This window comes from Magallana gigas, chromosome 7 (genome assembly GCF_963853765.1).
Source record: "Magallana gigas chromosome 7, xbMagGiga1.1, whole genome shotgun sequence".
NCBI classification, from domain to species: domain Eukaryota; kingdom Metazoa; phylum Mollusca; class Bivalvia; order Ostreida; family Ostreidae; genus Magallana; species Magallana gigas.
The window spans coordinates 10,830,540-10,850,285 of record NC_088859.1 but is presented as its reverse complement, the minus strand read 5'-3'; the positions used below and the strand labels follow the sequence as shown (position 1 = coordinate 10,850,285).

Below are 19,746 nucleotides of genomic sequence, written 5' to 3'. Positions count from 1 at the left end.
TCTTTGATAAAATAAACTTCTCTTCAATATAATTTAGGTCGTTAACTTCTTTCATTTTCATCTTTCACTCTGGAACCACTGGGAACCATAGAAACGATTACCGATAAAAAAAAAAACAACCCAGACAGTCATGCACTTAAAAAACGCTAGGTAGCGTGCAAAGAAGTATCAGGAGAAAACGTATCCTTTAAATTACAGGGAACATTTTTATGTGCGAGTCCAGAAATTTGTTTCCTATGAGATTGGAGGAATCCGAGGGAAATTTAGGTTTGCCAGAGGTGGGGTGGTGGTGTATAATTTTACTAATGGGGGTCCGAGGCATAAATCGGTAATTTTACTATGTAAAATTTAAGAAATTTGAGTTTTCCAGGAGTGGTGGGGGAGTCAGCTTTTCTACATAGCAAAGACTTTTAAACTCTGTTTCGTTTGTAACGACAAAGTTTGGTCAAGCATATAAAGCATCAATTTACCATTCTAGAAAAGTAAATAATAATTTTTTTAGGGGGGGGGGGGAGTTCAAAAGCATTTTTAAGTCACTTGAAGACATTGATTCTGAAATTAACTTTGCAACGGAATTATCCTCTTATTTGTTGTAATATACAGAGGTTTTTAGATTCATTGAATTTATATTAAATTCTCATGACATTAGAAAACTCGTACCCCAAAACAAAAACAAATACGCGCTAACCACTACTGAAATAAAACTACTATTGAAATAAATCATTTCATTAGTGGTTTGGTGTATTTCATTACGACCTCTATTGAAATGAATTACTCCAGTAGTAGTTGGCTATGTTTTTAATTATAAGAAATAATTTACAACCATTATTCAAATCAAAATAAAAACATATTTTGTAAATGTAAATGTTATAAATATATATATATTATCATGTAACCTTCTAGAACAACTCTAATGGAGGTTGGGAGAAAAAGAATCGAATGAACCCCAAACACCTGACTGTGTATAGTATGAGTAAACGGATCTACTTTTCTCATCTGTTCTGATTTAACACTATTTATAAAACGAGTATTTCCAAAATAAACGTTGCTGTTGTTGTTTTGTATTCATACGCCCCGCTTCATTTACTTTATATACATTTTTGATCAATGAAACTCCACATTTTATGATTGGAAAATGTTTTATTAAATTTTTCCTTTGATAGTCGATCAATAGAAAATTTTTAAATTGATTTCTTAAGTGAAAACCATTTTATTAACATCAGGTAACAGACCACTGAACAAAACAGTGTTTTGATGTGAGCAACACGTTTTTATTAGACCTCCCTCCCCCCCCCCCCCCAAAAAAAAAATTTAAAATGAAGAATACACAAATTACGCTGAATTAATAACAGGTATGCTTACAGAAAATCTACTTGGGATCACCATGTTATCACGAACAGGGATGATTAAATATTTCAAGATATGTTATCTCTATGAATACATTGTACTGGTTCTATGATAAAAAAAAAAACAACCCATGTATAGCTGTTACGCAGTTGACATGTAGTCGCTAATCGCAATATCAGTTTTAAAAAATGAGGGGAGTCAAATAACACTATCAGCTTATAGAGGTCTAACATATCACACCTCATACTGGGGGCAGAATGTGTATGGGTGATTGTCTTTTATATAACACTAAAATTGGTATCGAATAATAAAAATTTGGAGAGATTCTACGAAGAAAATTCTGGCTTTAGAAGTTATATCGGAAATAAAACGCTAAATTAAAATTCTCTTCTTAAATGTAGGTCTTCCACTCGACTATTGTGATGCGTTGATACACGTCTATTGTGTGTTTTATCTAAATAAAAGAAACCTTTACCTCCATAAAATACCATAAACCTTTGTGTAATACCACGAAAAAATAATTTGAACCTATTTTTTTTTTGAAAAGTGTACGTTTTTTCAATAATTTACACATACGAAGGTTGTTTGGAAATTATTGAGACAACAAAAATATTTTCAAGATATACTGTCTCTATATATACATTGTACTGATTCAATGATAAAAAAATATGCTGTAGCTGATACACAGTTGACATATTTGAACTAGCATGTAGTCGCTTATCGCAATTTCAAATTTTTAAAAAAATGAAGGGAGTCAAAAACACTATCAGCTTATAGATGTCTAACATGTCACATCTCAAACTGTGGGCAGAATCTGAATGGGTGATTGTCCTTTATATAACACTAAAAATGGTATCGAATAATAAAAATACGGGAGATATTCCTCAAACAAAAATGTGGCTTTAGAAGTAATATCTGGAATCAAACGTTAAATTAAAATTGTTTTCTCAAATGTAGGTCTTCGACTCGTATATTTGTGATCTGTCAATACATGTCTATTGTGTGTTTTATCTAAATTAAAAAATCTTAACCATAAAATACCACGAACCAATGTGTAATACCAGGAAGAAAATAATTTGAACCCATTTTTTTTTCTCGGAAAATGTACGTCTTTGTTCGATAGTTAACACATATGCATGACGGATTTTTTTTCTTTAATGCGTTTGACCTAGGTCACCTTAATTATACTTTAAAATACCTCGAAACATTATGCAATTTCTTGCAACACCTTTATCTATATTCATGTATGCATACTGAACTTAAACAATAAGGCCTACATTATGACCTCTCGGATGTATCAAACTTTAAGAAGCAATAGATATCATGGAATTGAAAGATTTGTATGATTTAGGCCTTATTTCTTTAAAAGATACAATTATTCAATAGAGAACTATAACCAAGTGCGATATAGCAATTTTGGACCATTCTATAAGCACTGGCGTCGGAAGCGAATTGAAAGTGGGGGGCTAGACTAATCCTCAGAAATATTGAGAAAAAAGTAATTCCCAAAATAATGGAAATCCTAATCCTGGGGGGGGGGGGGGGTATACCTATACTTCCAAAAAAAAAATTACTTACCCTAAATTTTTTTTTCTCAAAAATATGAAATTCCTAATCCGTAGGGGGGGGGGGGGGGCTAATATGCTTCTAGTATGCCCTAGCCCCCCCCCCCCCCCCCCCGGTTCCGACGCCTTTGATTTGATAAGGTTATGTAAATATTTTTTTCTCGCATTATCACCGGTGTAAGATCGGTTTGTCCAGTGTGAGATATTTTTCTGTCTTACACTGTGTATTAATACGCCAATGTAAAACTTACATAACCATTGTATGCTGTAACGAAATGATTAATGAAGAACTGGGCTAATCTCATCATCGCGCCATCATATTTTCATTGAAAAAATGTCGTATGCTCTCTTCTGCATTTGCACTATTTGTAGCACGTGGAGGGATAAACGGGAAGTAAACATTTAGACATCAAAAAAGAACGTTGTCTGGCATCGTTTTTTGATGTAAAATAATGCAGGAAAAATAATAATTCATTACCTATACTTATACTCGTTTGATAGTGAAATTTCCACCCCGGGACCAAGATTCACAGTCTAGGACTCGACAGAGCCTCGTTCTAGACAGTGAATCTTGTCCCCTCGGTGAAATTTTACTATCCCACACTCGTAATAATGAATGATTTTATTATTCTTGCATTATCACCGGTGTGAGATCAGTTTGTCCAGTGTGAGACAGCGGTTTGAGATTTTTCTGTCTTACACTGTGTATAGCTACGCCGCAGTAATTCGCGGTCTATGCCTCGTCCTAGACTATGAATCTTGTTCCCTTGGTGGAATGAATGACTCTATTAGTCACCATAATTAACTATGACGCAAAGACAGAATGAAACCATCATTGTTTTAAATGAGGTTATTCATAATTAAAAATAAATACGTAATGGAATACTTTTTGATGGATTTGATGTTATACATCTATGATAATATTATATCCAGTATAGAACAGTACGTTTTATGGATTTAATTTCGAAATGTAGATTTAATAAAAATGCAAAAATGTATATTTTTAAACAACATTTATTCTGTTAGGATATAATGTGATTACGTAAAAACAAATTAATTCAACATGTGACATGTTATAAGCCTTGTGACCTTACCACCATCTCCACCTCCCAGTTTTATTTATCTTTAAAAAAAATCCAGATTAAACTCTACGACACTCATGAATATTGCTCAGTACTAATTTGAATTGTTGTGTATGCATGATTTCATTTAAAATGTTTTGACTAATACATCTACGCCGCTACTGCCTACCTTCACTGGGCCTTAATTTTTAAAATCTAATTTATGAAGATTTATTTTAGTAGAGTTAATTAGTAAGATTCTTTTCTTGATTTTCATTATATTATCAATCACTGTTCATCACTATTGATAATGTATTTGATGTGTTATTCTAAGAATCAAACGATAGATTTTAATGTGTGATACAGGTGTGATTTGTTTAGTTTGTAAATGATTGTGTAGACTATATGAGTTTTCAGTTATATAAACAAGCACGTGCAATGTATATAGGAAAAGTTTAACATATTTTTCTTTACCACCCTCTACTGCTGTCAATTAAGCTTTTTTCGAGGAAGATGCTCTTCTTAACATTTCATGCAAGTCTAACAACTTTCAATTGCCTGCTGGCATTGTATGTCACATTTTCTCATATGGATCATAATTCTACCTCCTCAAGTAATTGAATGGAATCAAATATTTTGAAAACTTCCGACTAGCAGATCCATTTATTGTCCCCCGCCGCAACGCGGAGCGGGGACATAAAAATGCCGGGCGTCCGTCCGTGTGTCCGTGGGTCCGTGTGTCCGTGCGTCCGTGTGTCCGTGCGTCCGTCCGTCACACTTTTTTGTAAGCGCTCTCATACCTACAAATTTTGACGGATTTTCATTAAATTTATACCAAATGTTTATACCACTAATTCATTGGTCAAGTTCGAAAATCAGCATTGGTCGATACTTTTTGTTGGAGTTATGGGACTTTGACCACAATAATGACTCCGTTTTATCCAAAAATTGACCTTGTAAGCGCTCTCATGCCTTCAAATTTTGACGGATTTTCATTAAATTTATACCAAATGTTTATACCACTAATACCTTGGTCAAGTTCCTAAATCAGCCTTGGTCGATAGACTCGATACTAGTATACTGCTTGACCGGCGGGGGACCCAGGAATTCTATTCTTGTTAACTCAAGCGTTCATGAATCTTGCCGTTTAGCAACATATTTTCTTCTTATGCTTTACCTTGCTTTGTCATATACAGTTACACAAATAGCCATTCTGTAAATCCTTATTGGATTGGATTATATTTAGACGACCGTTAAGGCCCTTGGCCTTCTTTTCATTTCATCAAGAACAATTTTTTCACCAGCTTAAATGTGAAGTACATAAATAACAAACTTTTTCAGTGGTCTATCCGATAACAATTTTAATTTTCCTGGAAACTAAACATTGAACGGGTTTAAGTCCCACTCTGGGCACTGGCATGATTATTTGGAACCATGTTATCCCATGTATAATAAATATTCTTTCTGCGTGTTATGAATTGATCCCTTTTACCGACATTGAATATCTAGAAGTATTTTATCAGTTCTGGAAAACCTCGCAATATAAAACTTCAAGTACTTCTTATAAACACGTTTTTTGTAGGTAAACCTCATCTCCGATCTACGACACTTAGATATATTCTTCAAGTTGTTTAAAATGCATGGTGACGACGTTCCAGCAATTGTGATTGACAATGGATCCGGACTATGCAAGGCAGGGTTTTCTGGAGATGAATCTCCGAGAGCCGTGTTTCCTTCAATTATTGGACGACCTAAACATAAGGTAAAATAAATTTATTAAAATTTGAAATTTCACAAAAATATATGTACACTAACACATCTAACACATACTAACAATTTAATATGATTGGATATTAAATATCATTACGGCTATATTTACATAATCAGCGTTAGCCAAATCATCAATAGTGTTAATCAACACGTAACAGACAAACCAGCCATTTTTTTCGTTTATTGAATGGCTAGCGAGCTTCTACAACTTAAGTTTGAAGTCTAATGTCAGCCTATACAGGTCCTTGGAGTTACTTCTCTTGATGCATCTTAAGGTTTAGTTGATCAAGAAATAATACACGAAAAGTCAATATCAAAAGGAAGGCATCATTGACTGTTTTTAACGTTATTAACTAGAGCAGTAGGAATTAAATTGATATCAATGTCTCTAAAAAACAGTTTCTGTAATATTAAAGAAAAACATATAATAATTATTTATAAACGCAAAAAGGTTATACTTGGATAATGTAAATTTCAATCGTTTTTAAAAATAAAAGAGAAAATATCAATTGGAATTAAATACATGTTTTTGTCGGGTTTTTTTAAGTAGAGTGTAAAGTTTATCAGGGTAAATGCCGCCAAAATCAATCATTGGCATTTAATGTCTGACGACATGATTTAAGTGAAGAGTCATCCTTTAAAAAAAAAATGTCAACCGGTTAGCCTGTTCATTATTTTTTTAAACATAAAAATGCCTTGTTTTAGGGATATTTTGAAATCTTACTTGTTTAACATAAGACTTTCACTTTTTTTGTCATCCGTTTCTCTTGGTAAAGGCTTAGTCTTGTCATATTTTTTCCCGACTGCCCTCCCTGTGCTTAATGCTTGCTGAGTTATGTTTATTGGACACAATGCATATTTTCTTTTATCTGTTTTAAAAATGATATCAAAAATTCTAGTTGCACTATGTAATAAATACCTGATGGTGGAACGTCTGTTTTAATCTATATGAGGTACATCATAATTCATAAATAACAATACAGCTTAAACATCCAGAAAATAGAAAAAAACATATTTAAAGCAAACAATCTTTTTTGGTACAAGTATATACCTTTGTTAATGCGTTAAGTACTGGTATAAATTCTTATTTTAGGGTTTGATGGTTGGTGGTTTTGGAATGGAGGACAATTATGTAGGAGACGAAGTCCAGGACATGAGAGGTATGCTTACCCGTACGTACCCAATTGAACATGGCATCGTCACCAACTGGGATGCTATGGAGAAAATATGGCATTACACTTTCTACAACAAACTCCGTGTAGCCCCAGAGGGACACCCCGTCCTCCTGACCGAACCCCCGCTCAATCCTAAGGCAAACAGAGAGAAAATGACAGAAATTATGTTTGAAACCTTCCAAACTCCCGCAATATACGTCGCCATTCCGGCAGTATTGTCCATGTACGCTTCTGATCATTCAACTGGGATTGTACTGGACTCCGGAGATGGGGTGTCTAACATTATTCCTATCTACGAGGGACATAGCTTTCCCCATGCCATTATGAGATTGAATTTTGCTGGACGTGATCTGACAGACTATCTAATTGAAATTCTCCCAGAATGTGGTTACTCATTCACCACCAAAGCACAGAGAGAAATCGTCAGAGACATCAAGGAGAAACTCTGCTATGTAAGTTTAGACTTTGAAGAAGAAATGGCTACTGCTGCGTCATCCTCGTCTTTAGAAAAAAGCTACGAACTTCCTGACGACCAGAGTATAACAATTGGCAGTGAGCGGTTTAGATGTCCAGAAATCCTGTTTCAACCATCTATCATTGGATTAGAATCGCCTGGTATTCACGAAAACGTATATAACAGCATCATGAAATGTGATGTCGATCTCCATCAGGACCTGTACGCTAACATTTTGTTATCGGGTGGTACTTCAATGTTACCGAATTTTTCTGATCGTTTGAAAAAAGAGATTACAGGTTTGGCTCCTAGCAAAGTGGAAATCAAGGTCATTGACCCACCGGAGGGGAAATACTCAGTCTGGCGCGGTGGTTCCTTATATGCCTCTAACCCCACCTTTAAGCCATCCTGCATCAACAGACAGGAGTATCACGAATATGGTCCATCCATAGTTCACAAGAAAACTTTTTAGAACTATTCTTGATCTCTGCACACAAATCATAAAAAACTTTTTCGAGGTATATTCATTTTAGTTGTAATGATAATTTTTCATTTGTCTCGCTTAAAGGGGCATGGTCACGATTTTGGTCAAAAATTATTTTTTCGATTTTAATGTTTACAATGCTTCAGTAAAGCATTTTTAATAGGCAAGCAAAATTTGAGTGTCATTTGATGAGTTATAAGCGAGTTACAGAGCTTACAATTCTTCGCTTTGTTTACAAAACGTTTGTTTACATTTTGAATGTTAAAGTGAAAATTCCAGTTTTAGACATAAAATGAATGTGTTAATCGCTAGGAACTGTTTATTTATGCTTAAAATGAATAATTAGATAGACAAACCAGATTTAAACAGATTTTTAATGGTATATTGAACCTATATAAACAAAAACTTGAATGTATATAAAATATGAATAAAGTATGAAAAAGGAAATCAAAAATATCTTGAAATAACAGAATCTTTTGATTTTTTCTTTCTTAAAGTTATAGATAAATAATAGAGATGGGCATTCTGTTAAGTAAGGTATTACACTTTGCGATGTGGTTGTATCAAGTATTTCGAGTGCAGTATATCATTGAAATATGTATAAAAAATATACCCCAGCGCATTTAAATTGACTATTTGCACCTAAAATACATTGGCATATTACTTCATCGTTTTTAACTTTGCATAACTGTCATATTAAATATTGTGAAAAATGAATGCATCATCTGTCGATTGCAAATGTGGAGATCTATTGGAAAACAAAAGACAATGGGTTCTAATGACCACCTTTGATTCGGCCCTCAGAAGTGCGCATAAAAGCTCCTTGCTTTTTTCCCCTTGACTTTTTATAATAAACAATGGTCAAATTTTCAAAAGTAGTAGTTTTATTTAAAATAAAAACTATTTGAGTATCAAGATTTTTATAAATTTAAGGCTGTTTTTTTCTAGACATTTCTTCGAATTCAATATCTATTGACATTAAAGCATGGGGGTCAGTGGTGTAATCTTTTCTTTTAAAGAGGGCTTTAATACGGAAGCCTATAGAGACCTACTTGTACAGTTGTGTTTCAGTTTCTTAACTATTGAATCGTAAAGTATTTATGCAAAAAATTCTTTTGATTTTCCTTTAATTTAAATCACCTAGTTTAAGCTAATGCTTTATTGATTTATCAAAATATGGAGTTTTAATATTAATGTTACAGTCAGATTTAAATACATAATTATAGAGAAGGCAGGTATGTTCCATGTGAAGTCATTGCCCGTGTTTAATCATTAATTAAAGTTTAATGATTGTAAAAACAAACTCCTTGAGATAGTTGTTGATCATGATCTGATTAAATAATCAAACAAACAAATTTATTGGATAACAAACTTTTAAATTTTATTTTTGGGAGTTGATTTTAATTTTGATAATATTTGTTTATCCCACAAAGTGATCAGGTTTGACCTGTGGCATTAAAAACTGTAGGAGGAGTTATCAAATGAGGGTACCCTATATGCAATATTTCGCCAAAAAAATGACTAAGTTCAAAAGCTGGTGTTTTTTCATAAATGATCAGAAATCAAAATCCTAGCAATATGCACACTTCTAATACATATGTACAATTGATCTGCAAAAGAACAACTTCTTATCTTGAAAACTGTCCCACCCGCCCGACCGCCCGCCATTTTCACCATTTTGATAACCGGATTTTTGCGTTGGAAAACCCGGTTAAAAATACTTATTTTTACATATGGATTAATATGTTTTTGGCAAAAGCCATTTTCTGGTCATTATAAAGTGTACTTTAATACTTAGCTAATGATATTGCACATTACAGATACAGCTGTAGGAATTATATCATATTATATGTACATATTGAATATATATTTCATTGTCCGAAAACGTTTCCTGCTTTAGAATATGCAAATCATTATGATTTTAAATTTATTCTCGCCTGTGTTATTGTTGCTTAATTGCCCCACAGTAAATAATAACTATAGAGAGAATACAACCGTGGACCTATTTAAAATTACCTCGGGTAAAGAACATTACGCCTGGAAAACACTTATTTTATCAGAAAGGAAGTCATTCTTAATACTTTTGTCGTGGTCCAAAGCTAGTCGGCATTATAACGCACGCCAAGTATAATCTGCCTTAAACAAGCTTTGTTTTAAGTATCGCATTGCATATACATGAAAAAATGACAATAACAAACCCTCAACCATCTCAAAAATCCATATAACGAAATATAAATTCAAAGCTGAGCAACACGGACCTCCAAAAAGATAGAGGTAGGATCAGGTGCCTAGGAGGAGTAAGTATCCTCTGCCGACCGGCCACACCCGCCGTGCGCCGAAGTCATTTCGGTAAAAATGTCATTATCGAGAGAAATGTCGTAATTTGGGGAATATATCATGATCGGGAAAAACGGAGAAGAAACCGTGGTCAATTCGGTATTCAATCAATGGTCAAGAACAGAGCAATCACGGACCTCTGGAAAACCTCAGAGGCAGGACCAGGTTCCTAGGAGGAGTGAGCATCCTCTGCTGACCGGTCACACCCGCCGCGTGCTCTTTGTCGTGATGTAGGTGCAAAATATCTTTCTTCTCCAGGCAACAGAATTCAGTCAAGACTATAGTTTCACCAAAAGCTAGAGCTTGTTTCAAGTGGTTGAAGTCCAGTTGGAAAGGAAGAAAGTGCACGCTCGTGTTTTTGGAATTTGCTTCCAAGTCACATTGCTCAGTGATCCAAGCTTCAAAATTACACACTTTTCTGAAACGACAGATTTAGAAGGAACCCCTGAAATCACATGGTAAGCTGTAGTTAAATAGTGTGTAAATTGTACATATTCTTGAATTATTCAATGTAACTAAACAAAATATACTATAATTTTTACAATGTTAAAAAGTTTGCTGTTTGATTAATTCTAACTTTATATCATTCAAGATATTACACCATACAATAAAACTGGCAGTAAAATGTATCGAAAAACAATAAAATTGACTTTTCACATGTTCAAAAAATAAAGACTTTGCTACTCTGCAATCAAACGACCATTGAACAATACTTTAATATTTGAATTTCAGATAGACAGAGTACGATTTGAATGACTGCATTGTAAATTATCTGTTTAACATTTATGGTCACATAAATTCGTCATAAAATGTCTTTACTCTCTTTGACTTATATCTGTCAGAAGATGAAACAGTGTTGTTCAATATTACTCTTGCAATATTATTGTTAGTGTAGCGGATAGTGGATGGAATATTTCACTTGTGGATACAAGCACCAAATTTTGCAAGAAGGCTCTTTAAACATTACTTGATCAAAAAATATCGTTGGCCATTCAAGTTTTGGTCATTTTCAAGATGACCGCCTCTTATTTCAAAATGGCGTCTTTTTCATAATGTTTTCATGATATTTTAAATATTTCTGGGTAATGTTTTTATTTTCTGTGAAATTATGAAGAAGAATTTGTTGTATGATATAATTTGATGTTCATTTCATATATGAACACTCTGCGCATGCGTTTAAAAAGATTCTGCAGCTCATTTTTGAATGTACATGATCTAATCGTCTAAGCAGTTGCACTGTAAAGAGCAGTGCAAAATAATTCGGACTTGAAACATTTGCATTCCCCAGAACAACTAATATTACATCAACATTTCAGTAGTTCTTAACATGAAGCCGCCATTGGTGGTAAGGATGTCCAGTGTGAAATCTGAAAACCGTAATCTTTATCCCAACCCCATCTGGAAGGGGATGGTGAGTTTTGTCATTTGTATAGTGACTGACCCAATGTATGTTTAGCTTGCAATACAGATCTCTTAATATGATCTATAAGAGCAGCTTCTGAGGGATCGAGGGATGCTATTGTACGGACGCTGCTTACGAGCAAAGAGGCCAAGGCGCGTGTCATTTACTCTATTGGCAGTGCTAGACCGAACGAACATGATGTGTACAAATTGATTATATGTTCTGCCACAGTCACAAGGAGAACTTAAGAATCTGAATACGCTCTGCAACGCTCTCAAACACATTTCAGCCTGCCATGCTGTCATTTTACATGTCCCATCAAATTCGGTCTCTGTATCACAATCCGTGAATGCATGAAAGAATTAAAGTGCTTTTGATCTTGGACCCACTGATCAAACATTATCATGAATTGGTATCAATCGCAAATTCCTGCCCTTTCACCAATAACTCATCAACTTTCAAATCATCAAAAACTCCCACACCAATAACAACAACAATCTGTATCCGAATTTGATTTGATACTACCCAAGGCTGCATGTTTTGTATGTAGGAACATACAAGTGTCAGCTTCTTCATGGTTTCAAGATGATACAAAGTCTGTATCTATAGCTCTGTACTGACAACATTTTTTCCTTTGTTACAACTATAGTAGTTTCTGTCGTTATAGTTACAGATACGATTTTGTCTGCTAAAAACCCAATAGTTCAGTTTTTTCTCGATACACCGAAGAAAAGAGTTCCAAGTCTACTGTTTCCAGTTACCTACCCTCTAGATTCTTTGACAGTTAGAAATATCGCATCATCATCACCTTTTACAATTACACTGTTCTGCTCATGGGCTTGTGCAATGGCTATGCTTGAAAAATTCAGTGATTCAGTTTTTCTAATGGTAAAGTTTCAAAACAAAAAGCTGATTCTTCAAAGACATAGTTAGCAAATTTAGAAGATAACTGTAGCCTGTTATCTAGACTTTTATTACCTGTCAGAGCAATGTGATTTCAAGAATTTTTGGAATATGAAACCAGAAATTCCCCCATCGCTCTCTCAAAATGTTTTTTTCGAATACTGGTGTGAAATCTCAGTCGATGCCTATTTTGGAAGCTAGTCAAGTATTGCCAAACAGTGTACCGACAGTTCCCTCACTTGTTATTGACGGCCCATCATTATAGTCAATTCAAAACAACCGAACAATGTCAAACCTTTGATAACTATGCCAATGACATTATCCTAGCGCACTTCGCTTGTGCAAGGCTATTGTCTTCGATGTTTACAAAGATGATAACCATAAAGGTGAAAGTAGAAGAAAACGAGGCATAAGATCTAGACGGAAGATAACTAGAAACACTAGACCGCCAAACTCTTGGAACACTTTTTTTCGGTGTAACGAGAACAAAACAAGACCATCTGGATTTTAACAGACCAATCGAATCTGCTACTTGTGACAGTGTGACAGAACATATAATTAATAAACTAGAAGAATTTGTACACATCATGTACGTTCGGTCTAGCACTTCCAATACAGTAAATGACACGCGCATTGGCCTCTTTGCTCGTAAGCAGCTTCCATACAATGGCATCCCTCGATCCCTCAAGAGCTGCTCTTGTAGAGCATATTAAGAGATCTGTATTGCAAGCTGGACATACTATCACCGTGTGAAATGTTCCCCTTGGACATGACACATTTTCCCTTGTCACTGGCGTTGAGTGACTTTGATCTGGACACTCTTAATTGACTTACAGTTTATCTGAGTAATCCGTTAATTGAAGTAACTCTTTTATTCTCTTTTGTTAAAAATGTTTTGTTATCTATATGTAATTGTTGGCCATGTTTAATTATTCGGCAGATGGAGAGCGACGGTCAAGCGATCGTCCACCGACTCCCGATATCGCGGAATATTGAAATAAGTTGCGGAGTTTTAATAAATCTTGTAAAACGAATACCGACCGACTTGTGCATTTTCCATGGGTCACAATACAATTGGTCAGTTACTATGTATGTAAAAAACCACAGCATCCCCTTCCAGATAGGGTTTGGATAAGATTGCGTTTTTTCGGTTTCACACGGGACATCCTTACCATCAATTGCGGCTTCATGTCAAAAACTACTGAAATGTTCATGTAATATTAGTTGTTCTGGGGAATACAAATGTTTCAAGTCCGAATTATTTTGCACTGCTCTTTGTAGTGCAACTGCTTAGACGATTAGATCATGTACATTCAAAAATGAGCTGCAGCATCTTTTTAAACGCATGCGATAAGTGTTCATATATGAAATGAACATCAAATTATATCATACAACAAATTCTTCTTCATAATTGCACAGAAAATAAAATCATTACCCAGAAATATTTAAAATATCATGAAAACATTATGAAAAAGACGCCATTTTGAAATAAGAGGCGGTCATCTTGAAAATGACCAAAACTTGAATGGCCAACGATATTTTTTGATCAAGTAATGTTCAAGGAACCTTCATGCAAAATTTGGTGCTTGTATCCACAAGTGAAATATCTTGCTGAAATATTGACCTAAGCCGCTACAATATGTCATGACCAATACAGATCGAGCTTACCACCAGCATTCCTGATTTATTGATTTGGGAACAAGTTTAAGTTTTATTGCTATGGTGAAATTGTGTTGCTTTCTATAATGTATTCTTACTTGTAATTTAACCAACAATAGAAAACACGAGGTTTAATTGGCAGTATTTTTAATATATGTCCATAAATAGTATGAGAACATTTCACTGAGAAGCAGCATTTGTTTTAGCTTGTTTGCCAAACCTTCTTAGCATCAGATTGTTTTGAAAATTGCTCAAAGGATATTCAATCAATCTTTCTTTGTGGGGCAGATCTGTTTCCAAGATGTTTTTTTCGAATACTGGTGTGAAATCTCAGTCGATGCCTATTTTGGAAGCTAATCAAGTATTGCCAAACAGTGTACCGACAGTTCCCTCACTTGTTATTGACGGCCCATCATTATAGTCAATTCAAAACAACCGAACAATGTCAAACCTTTGATAACTATGCCAATGACATTATCCTAGCGCACTTCGCTTGTGCAAGGCTATTGTCATCGATGTTTACAAAGATGATAACCATAAAGGTGAAAGTAGAAGAAAACGAGGCATTAGATCTAGACGGAAGATAACTAGAAACACTAGACCGCCAAATTCTTGGAACACTTTTTTTCGGTGTAACGAGAACAAAACAAGACCATCTGGATTTTAACAGACCAATCGTATCTGCTACTTGTGACAGTGTGACAGAACATATAATTAATAAACTAGAAGAATTTGTACACATCATGTACGTTCGGTCTAACACTTCCAATACAGTAAATGACACGCGCATTGGCCTCTTTGCTCGTAAGCAGCTTCCATACAATGGCATCCCTCGATCCCTCAAGAGCTGCTCTTGTAGAGCATATTAAGAGATCTGTATTGCAAGCTGGACATACTATCACCGTGTGAAATGTTCCCCTTGGACATGACACATTTTCCCTTGTCACTGGCGTTGAGTGACTTTGATCTGGACACTCTTAATTGACTTACAGTTTATCTGAGTAATCCGTTAATTGAAGTAACTCTTTTATTCTCTTTTGTTAAAAATGTTTTGTTATCTATATGTAATTGTTGGCCATGTTTAATTATTCGGCAGATGGAGAGCGACGGTCAAGCGATCGTCCACCGACTCCCGATATCGCGGAATATTGAAATAAGTTGCGGAGTTTTAATAAATCTTGTAAAACGAATACCGACCGACTTGTGCATTTTCCATGGGTCACAATACATTGGGTCAGTTACTATGTAAGTAAAAAACCACAGCATCCCCTTCCAGATAGGGTTTGGATAAGATTGCGTTTTTTCGGTTTCACACGGGACATCCTTACCATCAATTGCGGCTTCATGTCAAAAACTACTGAAATGTTCATGTAATATTAGTTGTTCTGGGGAATACAAATGTTTCAAGTCCGAATTATTTTGCACTGCTCTTTGCAGTGCAACTGCTTAGACGATTAGATCATGTACATTCAAAAATGAGCTGCAGCATCTTTTTAAACGCATGCGATGAGTGTTCATATATGAAATGAACATCAAATTATATCATACAACAAATTCTTCTTCATAATTGCACAGAAAATAAAATCATTACCCAGAAATATTCAAAATATCATGAAAACATTATGAAAAAAGACGCCATTTTGAAATAAGAGGCGGTCATCTTGAAAATGACCAAATCTTGAATGGCCAACGATATTTTTTGATCAAGTAATGTTCAAGGAACCTTCATGCAAAATTTGGTGCTTGTATCCACAAGTGAAATATCTTGCCGAAATATTGACCTAAGCCGCTACACTATGTCATGACCAATACAGATCGAGCTTACCACCAGAATTCCTGATTTATTGATTTGGGAACAAGTTTAAGTTTTATTGCTGTGGTGAAATCGTGTTGCTTTCTATAATGTATTCTAACTTGTAATTTAACCAACAATAGAAAACACGAGGAAAATTTAAAGCACACATGAATTGAAAAGATATTTACTGTGCCGCCTTGGTGGTTCTGTTTACTATCAAACTAGAATATATATTCTGAAGTTTTACTTGATCGATATGTCTGATATTTAAATTACATGTTTACGCTAACAGGAAGCCAGTACAATGAAAGAAAAATCATCGACTCACCATACTAGATATTGAAGGTTAGTTTCTTTTAATCATTATCAAATGAAAGAAAAGCGTTTTTCAATATAAAGTGAGAAGTTTTGTTACTGAGATGAATTAAAATGTTCTATAAACAACCGATTAAAAACGATTCCCTTCAAACGATGCTACCACGTCGTTCAGGGAGATACAACATAGCAACGAGCAACATATAATGGCGATGGTTGAAATTTCCATAGTCAGAAGTTTGCATCGTTTTCTCCTCGCCAGTGTCAACAATGATGTGTTAACATAGAGGAGGGGATTTACCTTCAATTTACAATTTCTCTCAAAAACCAAGTAATACAAATTATTACAAAAATGTAATTAATCAATACTTTTTTTTCAGGATCTTTTAAAGGTATTGACAGTAAGGTGTCTGGTCATGGACCCCTTTCAGGATGCCCAGGATGTCATACGTTGTCATCTCTGTGAGACTCCTGTTCCACCAATGCACTGTGATATATGTAACCTAAGTCTTTGTAAACCCTGTGTTGGGGAACATATATCTGATGAATCCAAAGAACACAAAGTTGTGTCATTTCAAAAGCGAGGAACAACTCCTATTTATCCCAAATGTTCAGAGCATTTCACACAATGCGAGCTTCATTGTGAGCAATGTGACATTCCTATCTGTGTACACTGTGTTTCGTCTAAAACACATCATGCTCATTACGTAGTTCACATTCTTAAAAGCTTTGAATCAAAAAAGGAACTATTACAAAGAGATTTACAAGAATTAAAGAGCTGTATTCATCCTAGGTATTGTGAGATTGCATCTAGCATCCAAACACAAAAGGCTGATCTAAATGAAAACTCACAGAAATTGACAGCAGCTCTTCACAAACAAGGAGAAATTTGGCACAAAGAAATAGACAATATTATTATGAAACTTAAAGCTAATTTGGGCAAAATCGATTCCAAACATATGGATGAATTAAATAAAGTAGAAAATGAAATCACATACAACATCTCTGATATTACACAGATTATTGGCGATCTTAAAAAAGTACTAGACTCCAATGATGCCAGCCTCGTCTTTACCTATAAGTCAAAGAATTCTGAATTCAGAAAATTGCCACGTAATCTCATAATTTCATTGCCACGTTTTATACCTCAGAAAATTAACAAAAATCAAATTTATCAACAGTTTGGTTCTTTGTCAGAATTATCTATCAAAACAGAAGAACGTGGCTACATAATGGATTCTGGAGGTTATGTGGCGTCGCCGATAGACAATCCGCTCATTTCGGAACCAAAGGTCATTAAAGAAGTTTATGAAAATACTGATGAACATCAGGTCACATTTGGTGTTTCCTGTAAAAATGATACAAGATTCTGGTTGTGTCAAAATTCCAAATACATGAGTCTCTACAACGTCAAGGGAAATGCGCTAAAGTCAATTGCAACCAAGTCAGGGAATGATCCATGGGACATAGCAGTTACAACAGGCGGTGATCTTGTTTACACTGATTACAATGATAGATCTGTGAACCTAGTGAAGAATTCACAGATTCATACTTTGATCAAACTACGGGGGTGGATACCTCACAATATCTGCAGTACCTCCTCTGGCGACCTTTTGGTTATCGTGGAGAGTGACGATTATATACAAACAAAAGTTGTACGTTACTCTGGCTCTATAGAGAAAACAAGCATTCAGTTCGACGACTTTGGTCAGCCTCTCTATTCAACTGGTGTCACTAAATACATCACTGAGAACAGGAATCAAGATATTTGTGTAACCGATTTTGACATCAACGCAGTAGTGGTGGTCAATCAGGCCGGGAAACTCCGGTTTACATACACTGGTCCTTCCTCTACTACCATTGAAACATTTTATCCATATGGCATCACTACTGACAGTCAATGTCGGATTCTGATAGCAGATCATTATCCAAACAACCTTATCCACATCCTAAATAAAGACGGACAGTTCCTCCGCTTCATCAGCAATTGTAAAGTTTGGATCCCACGGGATTTATGTGTTGACTCCAAAGACAATCTGTTTGTGACCGATTGTTTCAGCGTTAAGAAAATCCAATATTGTATGTAAAACAAACAAACTTTTTCGTTTCCGGATATATTGATATACTATATGTCACTGAAATGTGTTTTATATTACCTGTGGCTAATTCGTGGGATAATGGTACAATCTGTATTGAACATTTCAATGTTTACATATAACAATTATCATATACTGACACTGAAGATCCATTTACATTATTTTTTTATTTTTAAGTTTACAATATCAACGTAACACTTTCTTGGTTTTTTTTTGTCAGCAGTTATGTTATGATATTTATGACAAAACTTTATTTTCAGTCATACACAGTGTATTTGTGAAATAAGATTCTTGGTACCAGTTTTGCATTTGTAAGCATGTAACTTGACTACTTAATTTTTTCATCATTAAAAATTCCATGTAGTGGTATAAATATAAAAAAGACTAGTTACAAGCAACTGACAATATTAATTTTTTTTTTCATGCGCTGACTCTTTACGCGACAACGATAGTTTACTTTAATGTTTGTTTTGGTTGTGTTTTTTTATTTGGTTTTTTTTTATTACAAATGTCTGATATTTTTATATTGGTGTATGTTTAGCGTGGCATCTTTGAATTTGATTTCATTATCATTTGTTGGCAAAGAACACTGTTTTTTAAACTTCATATGATCATATTTTTGCATGAATGAAGTTGGTTTGTATTGTTTTGTTTCACAAAGTAACTGACTGTTTGGCTGTTCAAGTTATTCATGGTGTTTTTATCTTTAAATTTTGAAAATACTTTTTATGCCAAATAAATGCTTTTTATCCTGTATTTAAAGCCACAGTAAGTATAATTGACGTTTAAATTACAATAGAGATTTTACAGTTCCTTTACTTCTTTCTTTGATTTATGCAGCGATGAGGACATCGCTTTCGTTTCTTATTTCAAGTTAAATTTTACGTCAAAATGCCTTGAATGTAAACTTGTACAACAGTAAAATCATTCGAAAATGAAACGAAATTTTGACAAATGCCTGCTGGAATTTAAAAACAAAACAAAGGGAGGGATATGTGTTCTGATTGTCAATAAAAGCCATTGGCCAATTTGATCCCCATACATTGATTTTTTAAATCGTCGTTTAATTTTACCCCTGATTATGATCATTTGGTTTGCAAGCATTCACTTGATATTTGTATTTCGCTTTATGAATTTTTTAGATGGTTCACGGTTTGTTATTGTCATTTTTTCATTGGACAAAATCTGCTCTGTATAATCAGTTGTTTTTTTTAAAGTATTCAATATACAAGTATTTGTATGCAGATAAGGCGTAAATGTTTTATAGAGAAAAGGGTAATTCAAAACAAAGAAAGAAAGACAGGGACATTTAAAACATTTTATGAAAACAAATTGACATTATTAAGTTTTGGTATTCGAATTTTCTTTCTTCAGAAAATTAGT

The 19,746-nt window shown here is 34.5% G+C and overlaps 1 protein-coding gene across 1 annotated transcript; it reads left to right on the top strand.

Annotated features, from left to right (window-relative positions):
• Nucleotides 1-5,384: 5,384 nt before the first annotated feature.
• LOC117680516 (actin, cytoplasmic) lies at nucleotides 5,385-8,682 on the top strand. The gene is made up of 2 exons (XM_034461635.2): nucleotides 5,385-5,735; nucleotides 6,837-8,682. The coding sequence occupies exons 1-2, from the start codon at nucleotides 5,610-5,612 to the stop codon at nucleotides 7,842-7,844; spliced, it is 1,134 nt and encodes a 377-aa protein (XP_034317526.2). The 5' UTR covers nucleotides 5,385-5,609; the 3' UTR covers nucleotides 7,845-8,682.
• The last annotated feature ends 11,064 nt before the right edge of the window (nucleotides 8,683-19,746 follow it).

Bases quoted from the DNA above. Each gene is read 5' to 3' on its own strand.
- LOC117680516 (XM_034461635.2), top strand. From the start codon at position 5,610: ATGCATGGTGACGACGTTCCAGCAATTGTGATTGACAATGGATCCGGA. The intron at 5,736-6,836 runs GTAAAATAAATT...TTCTTATTTTAG, and splicing joins TTGGACGACCTAAACATAAG to GGTTTGATGGTTGGTGGTTT.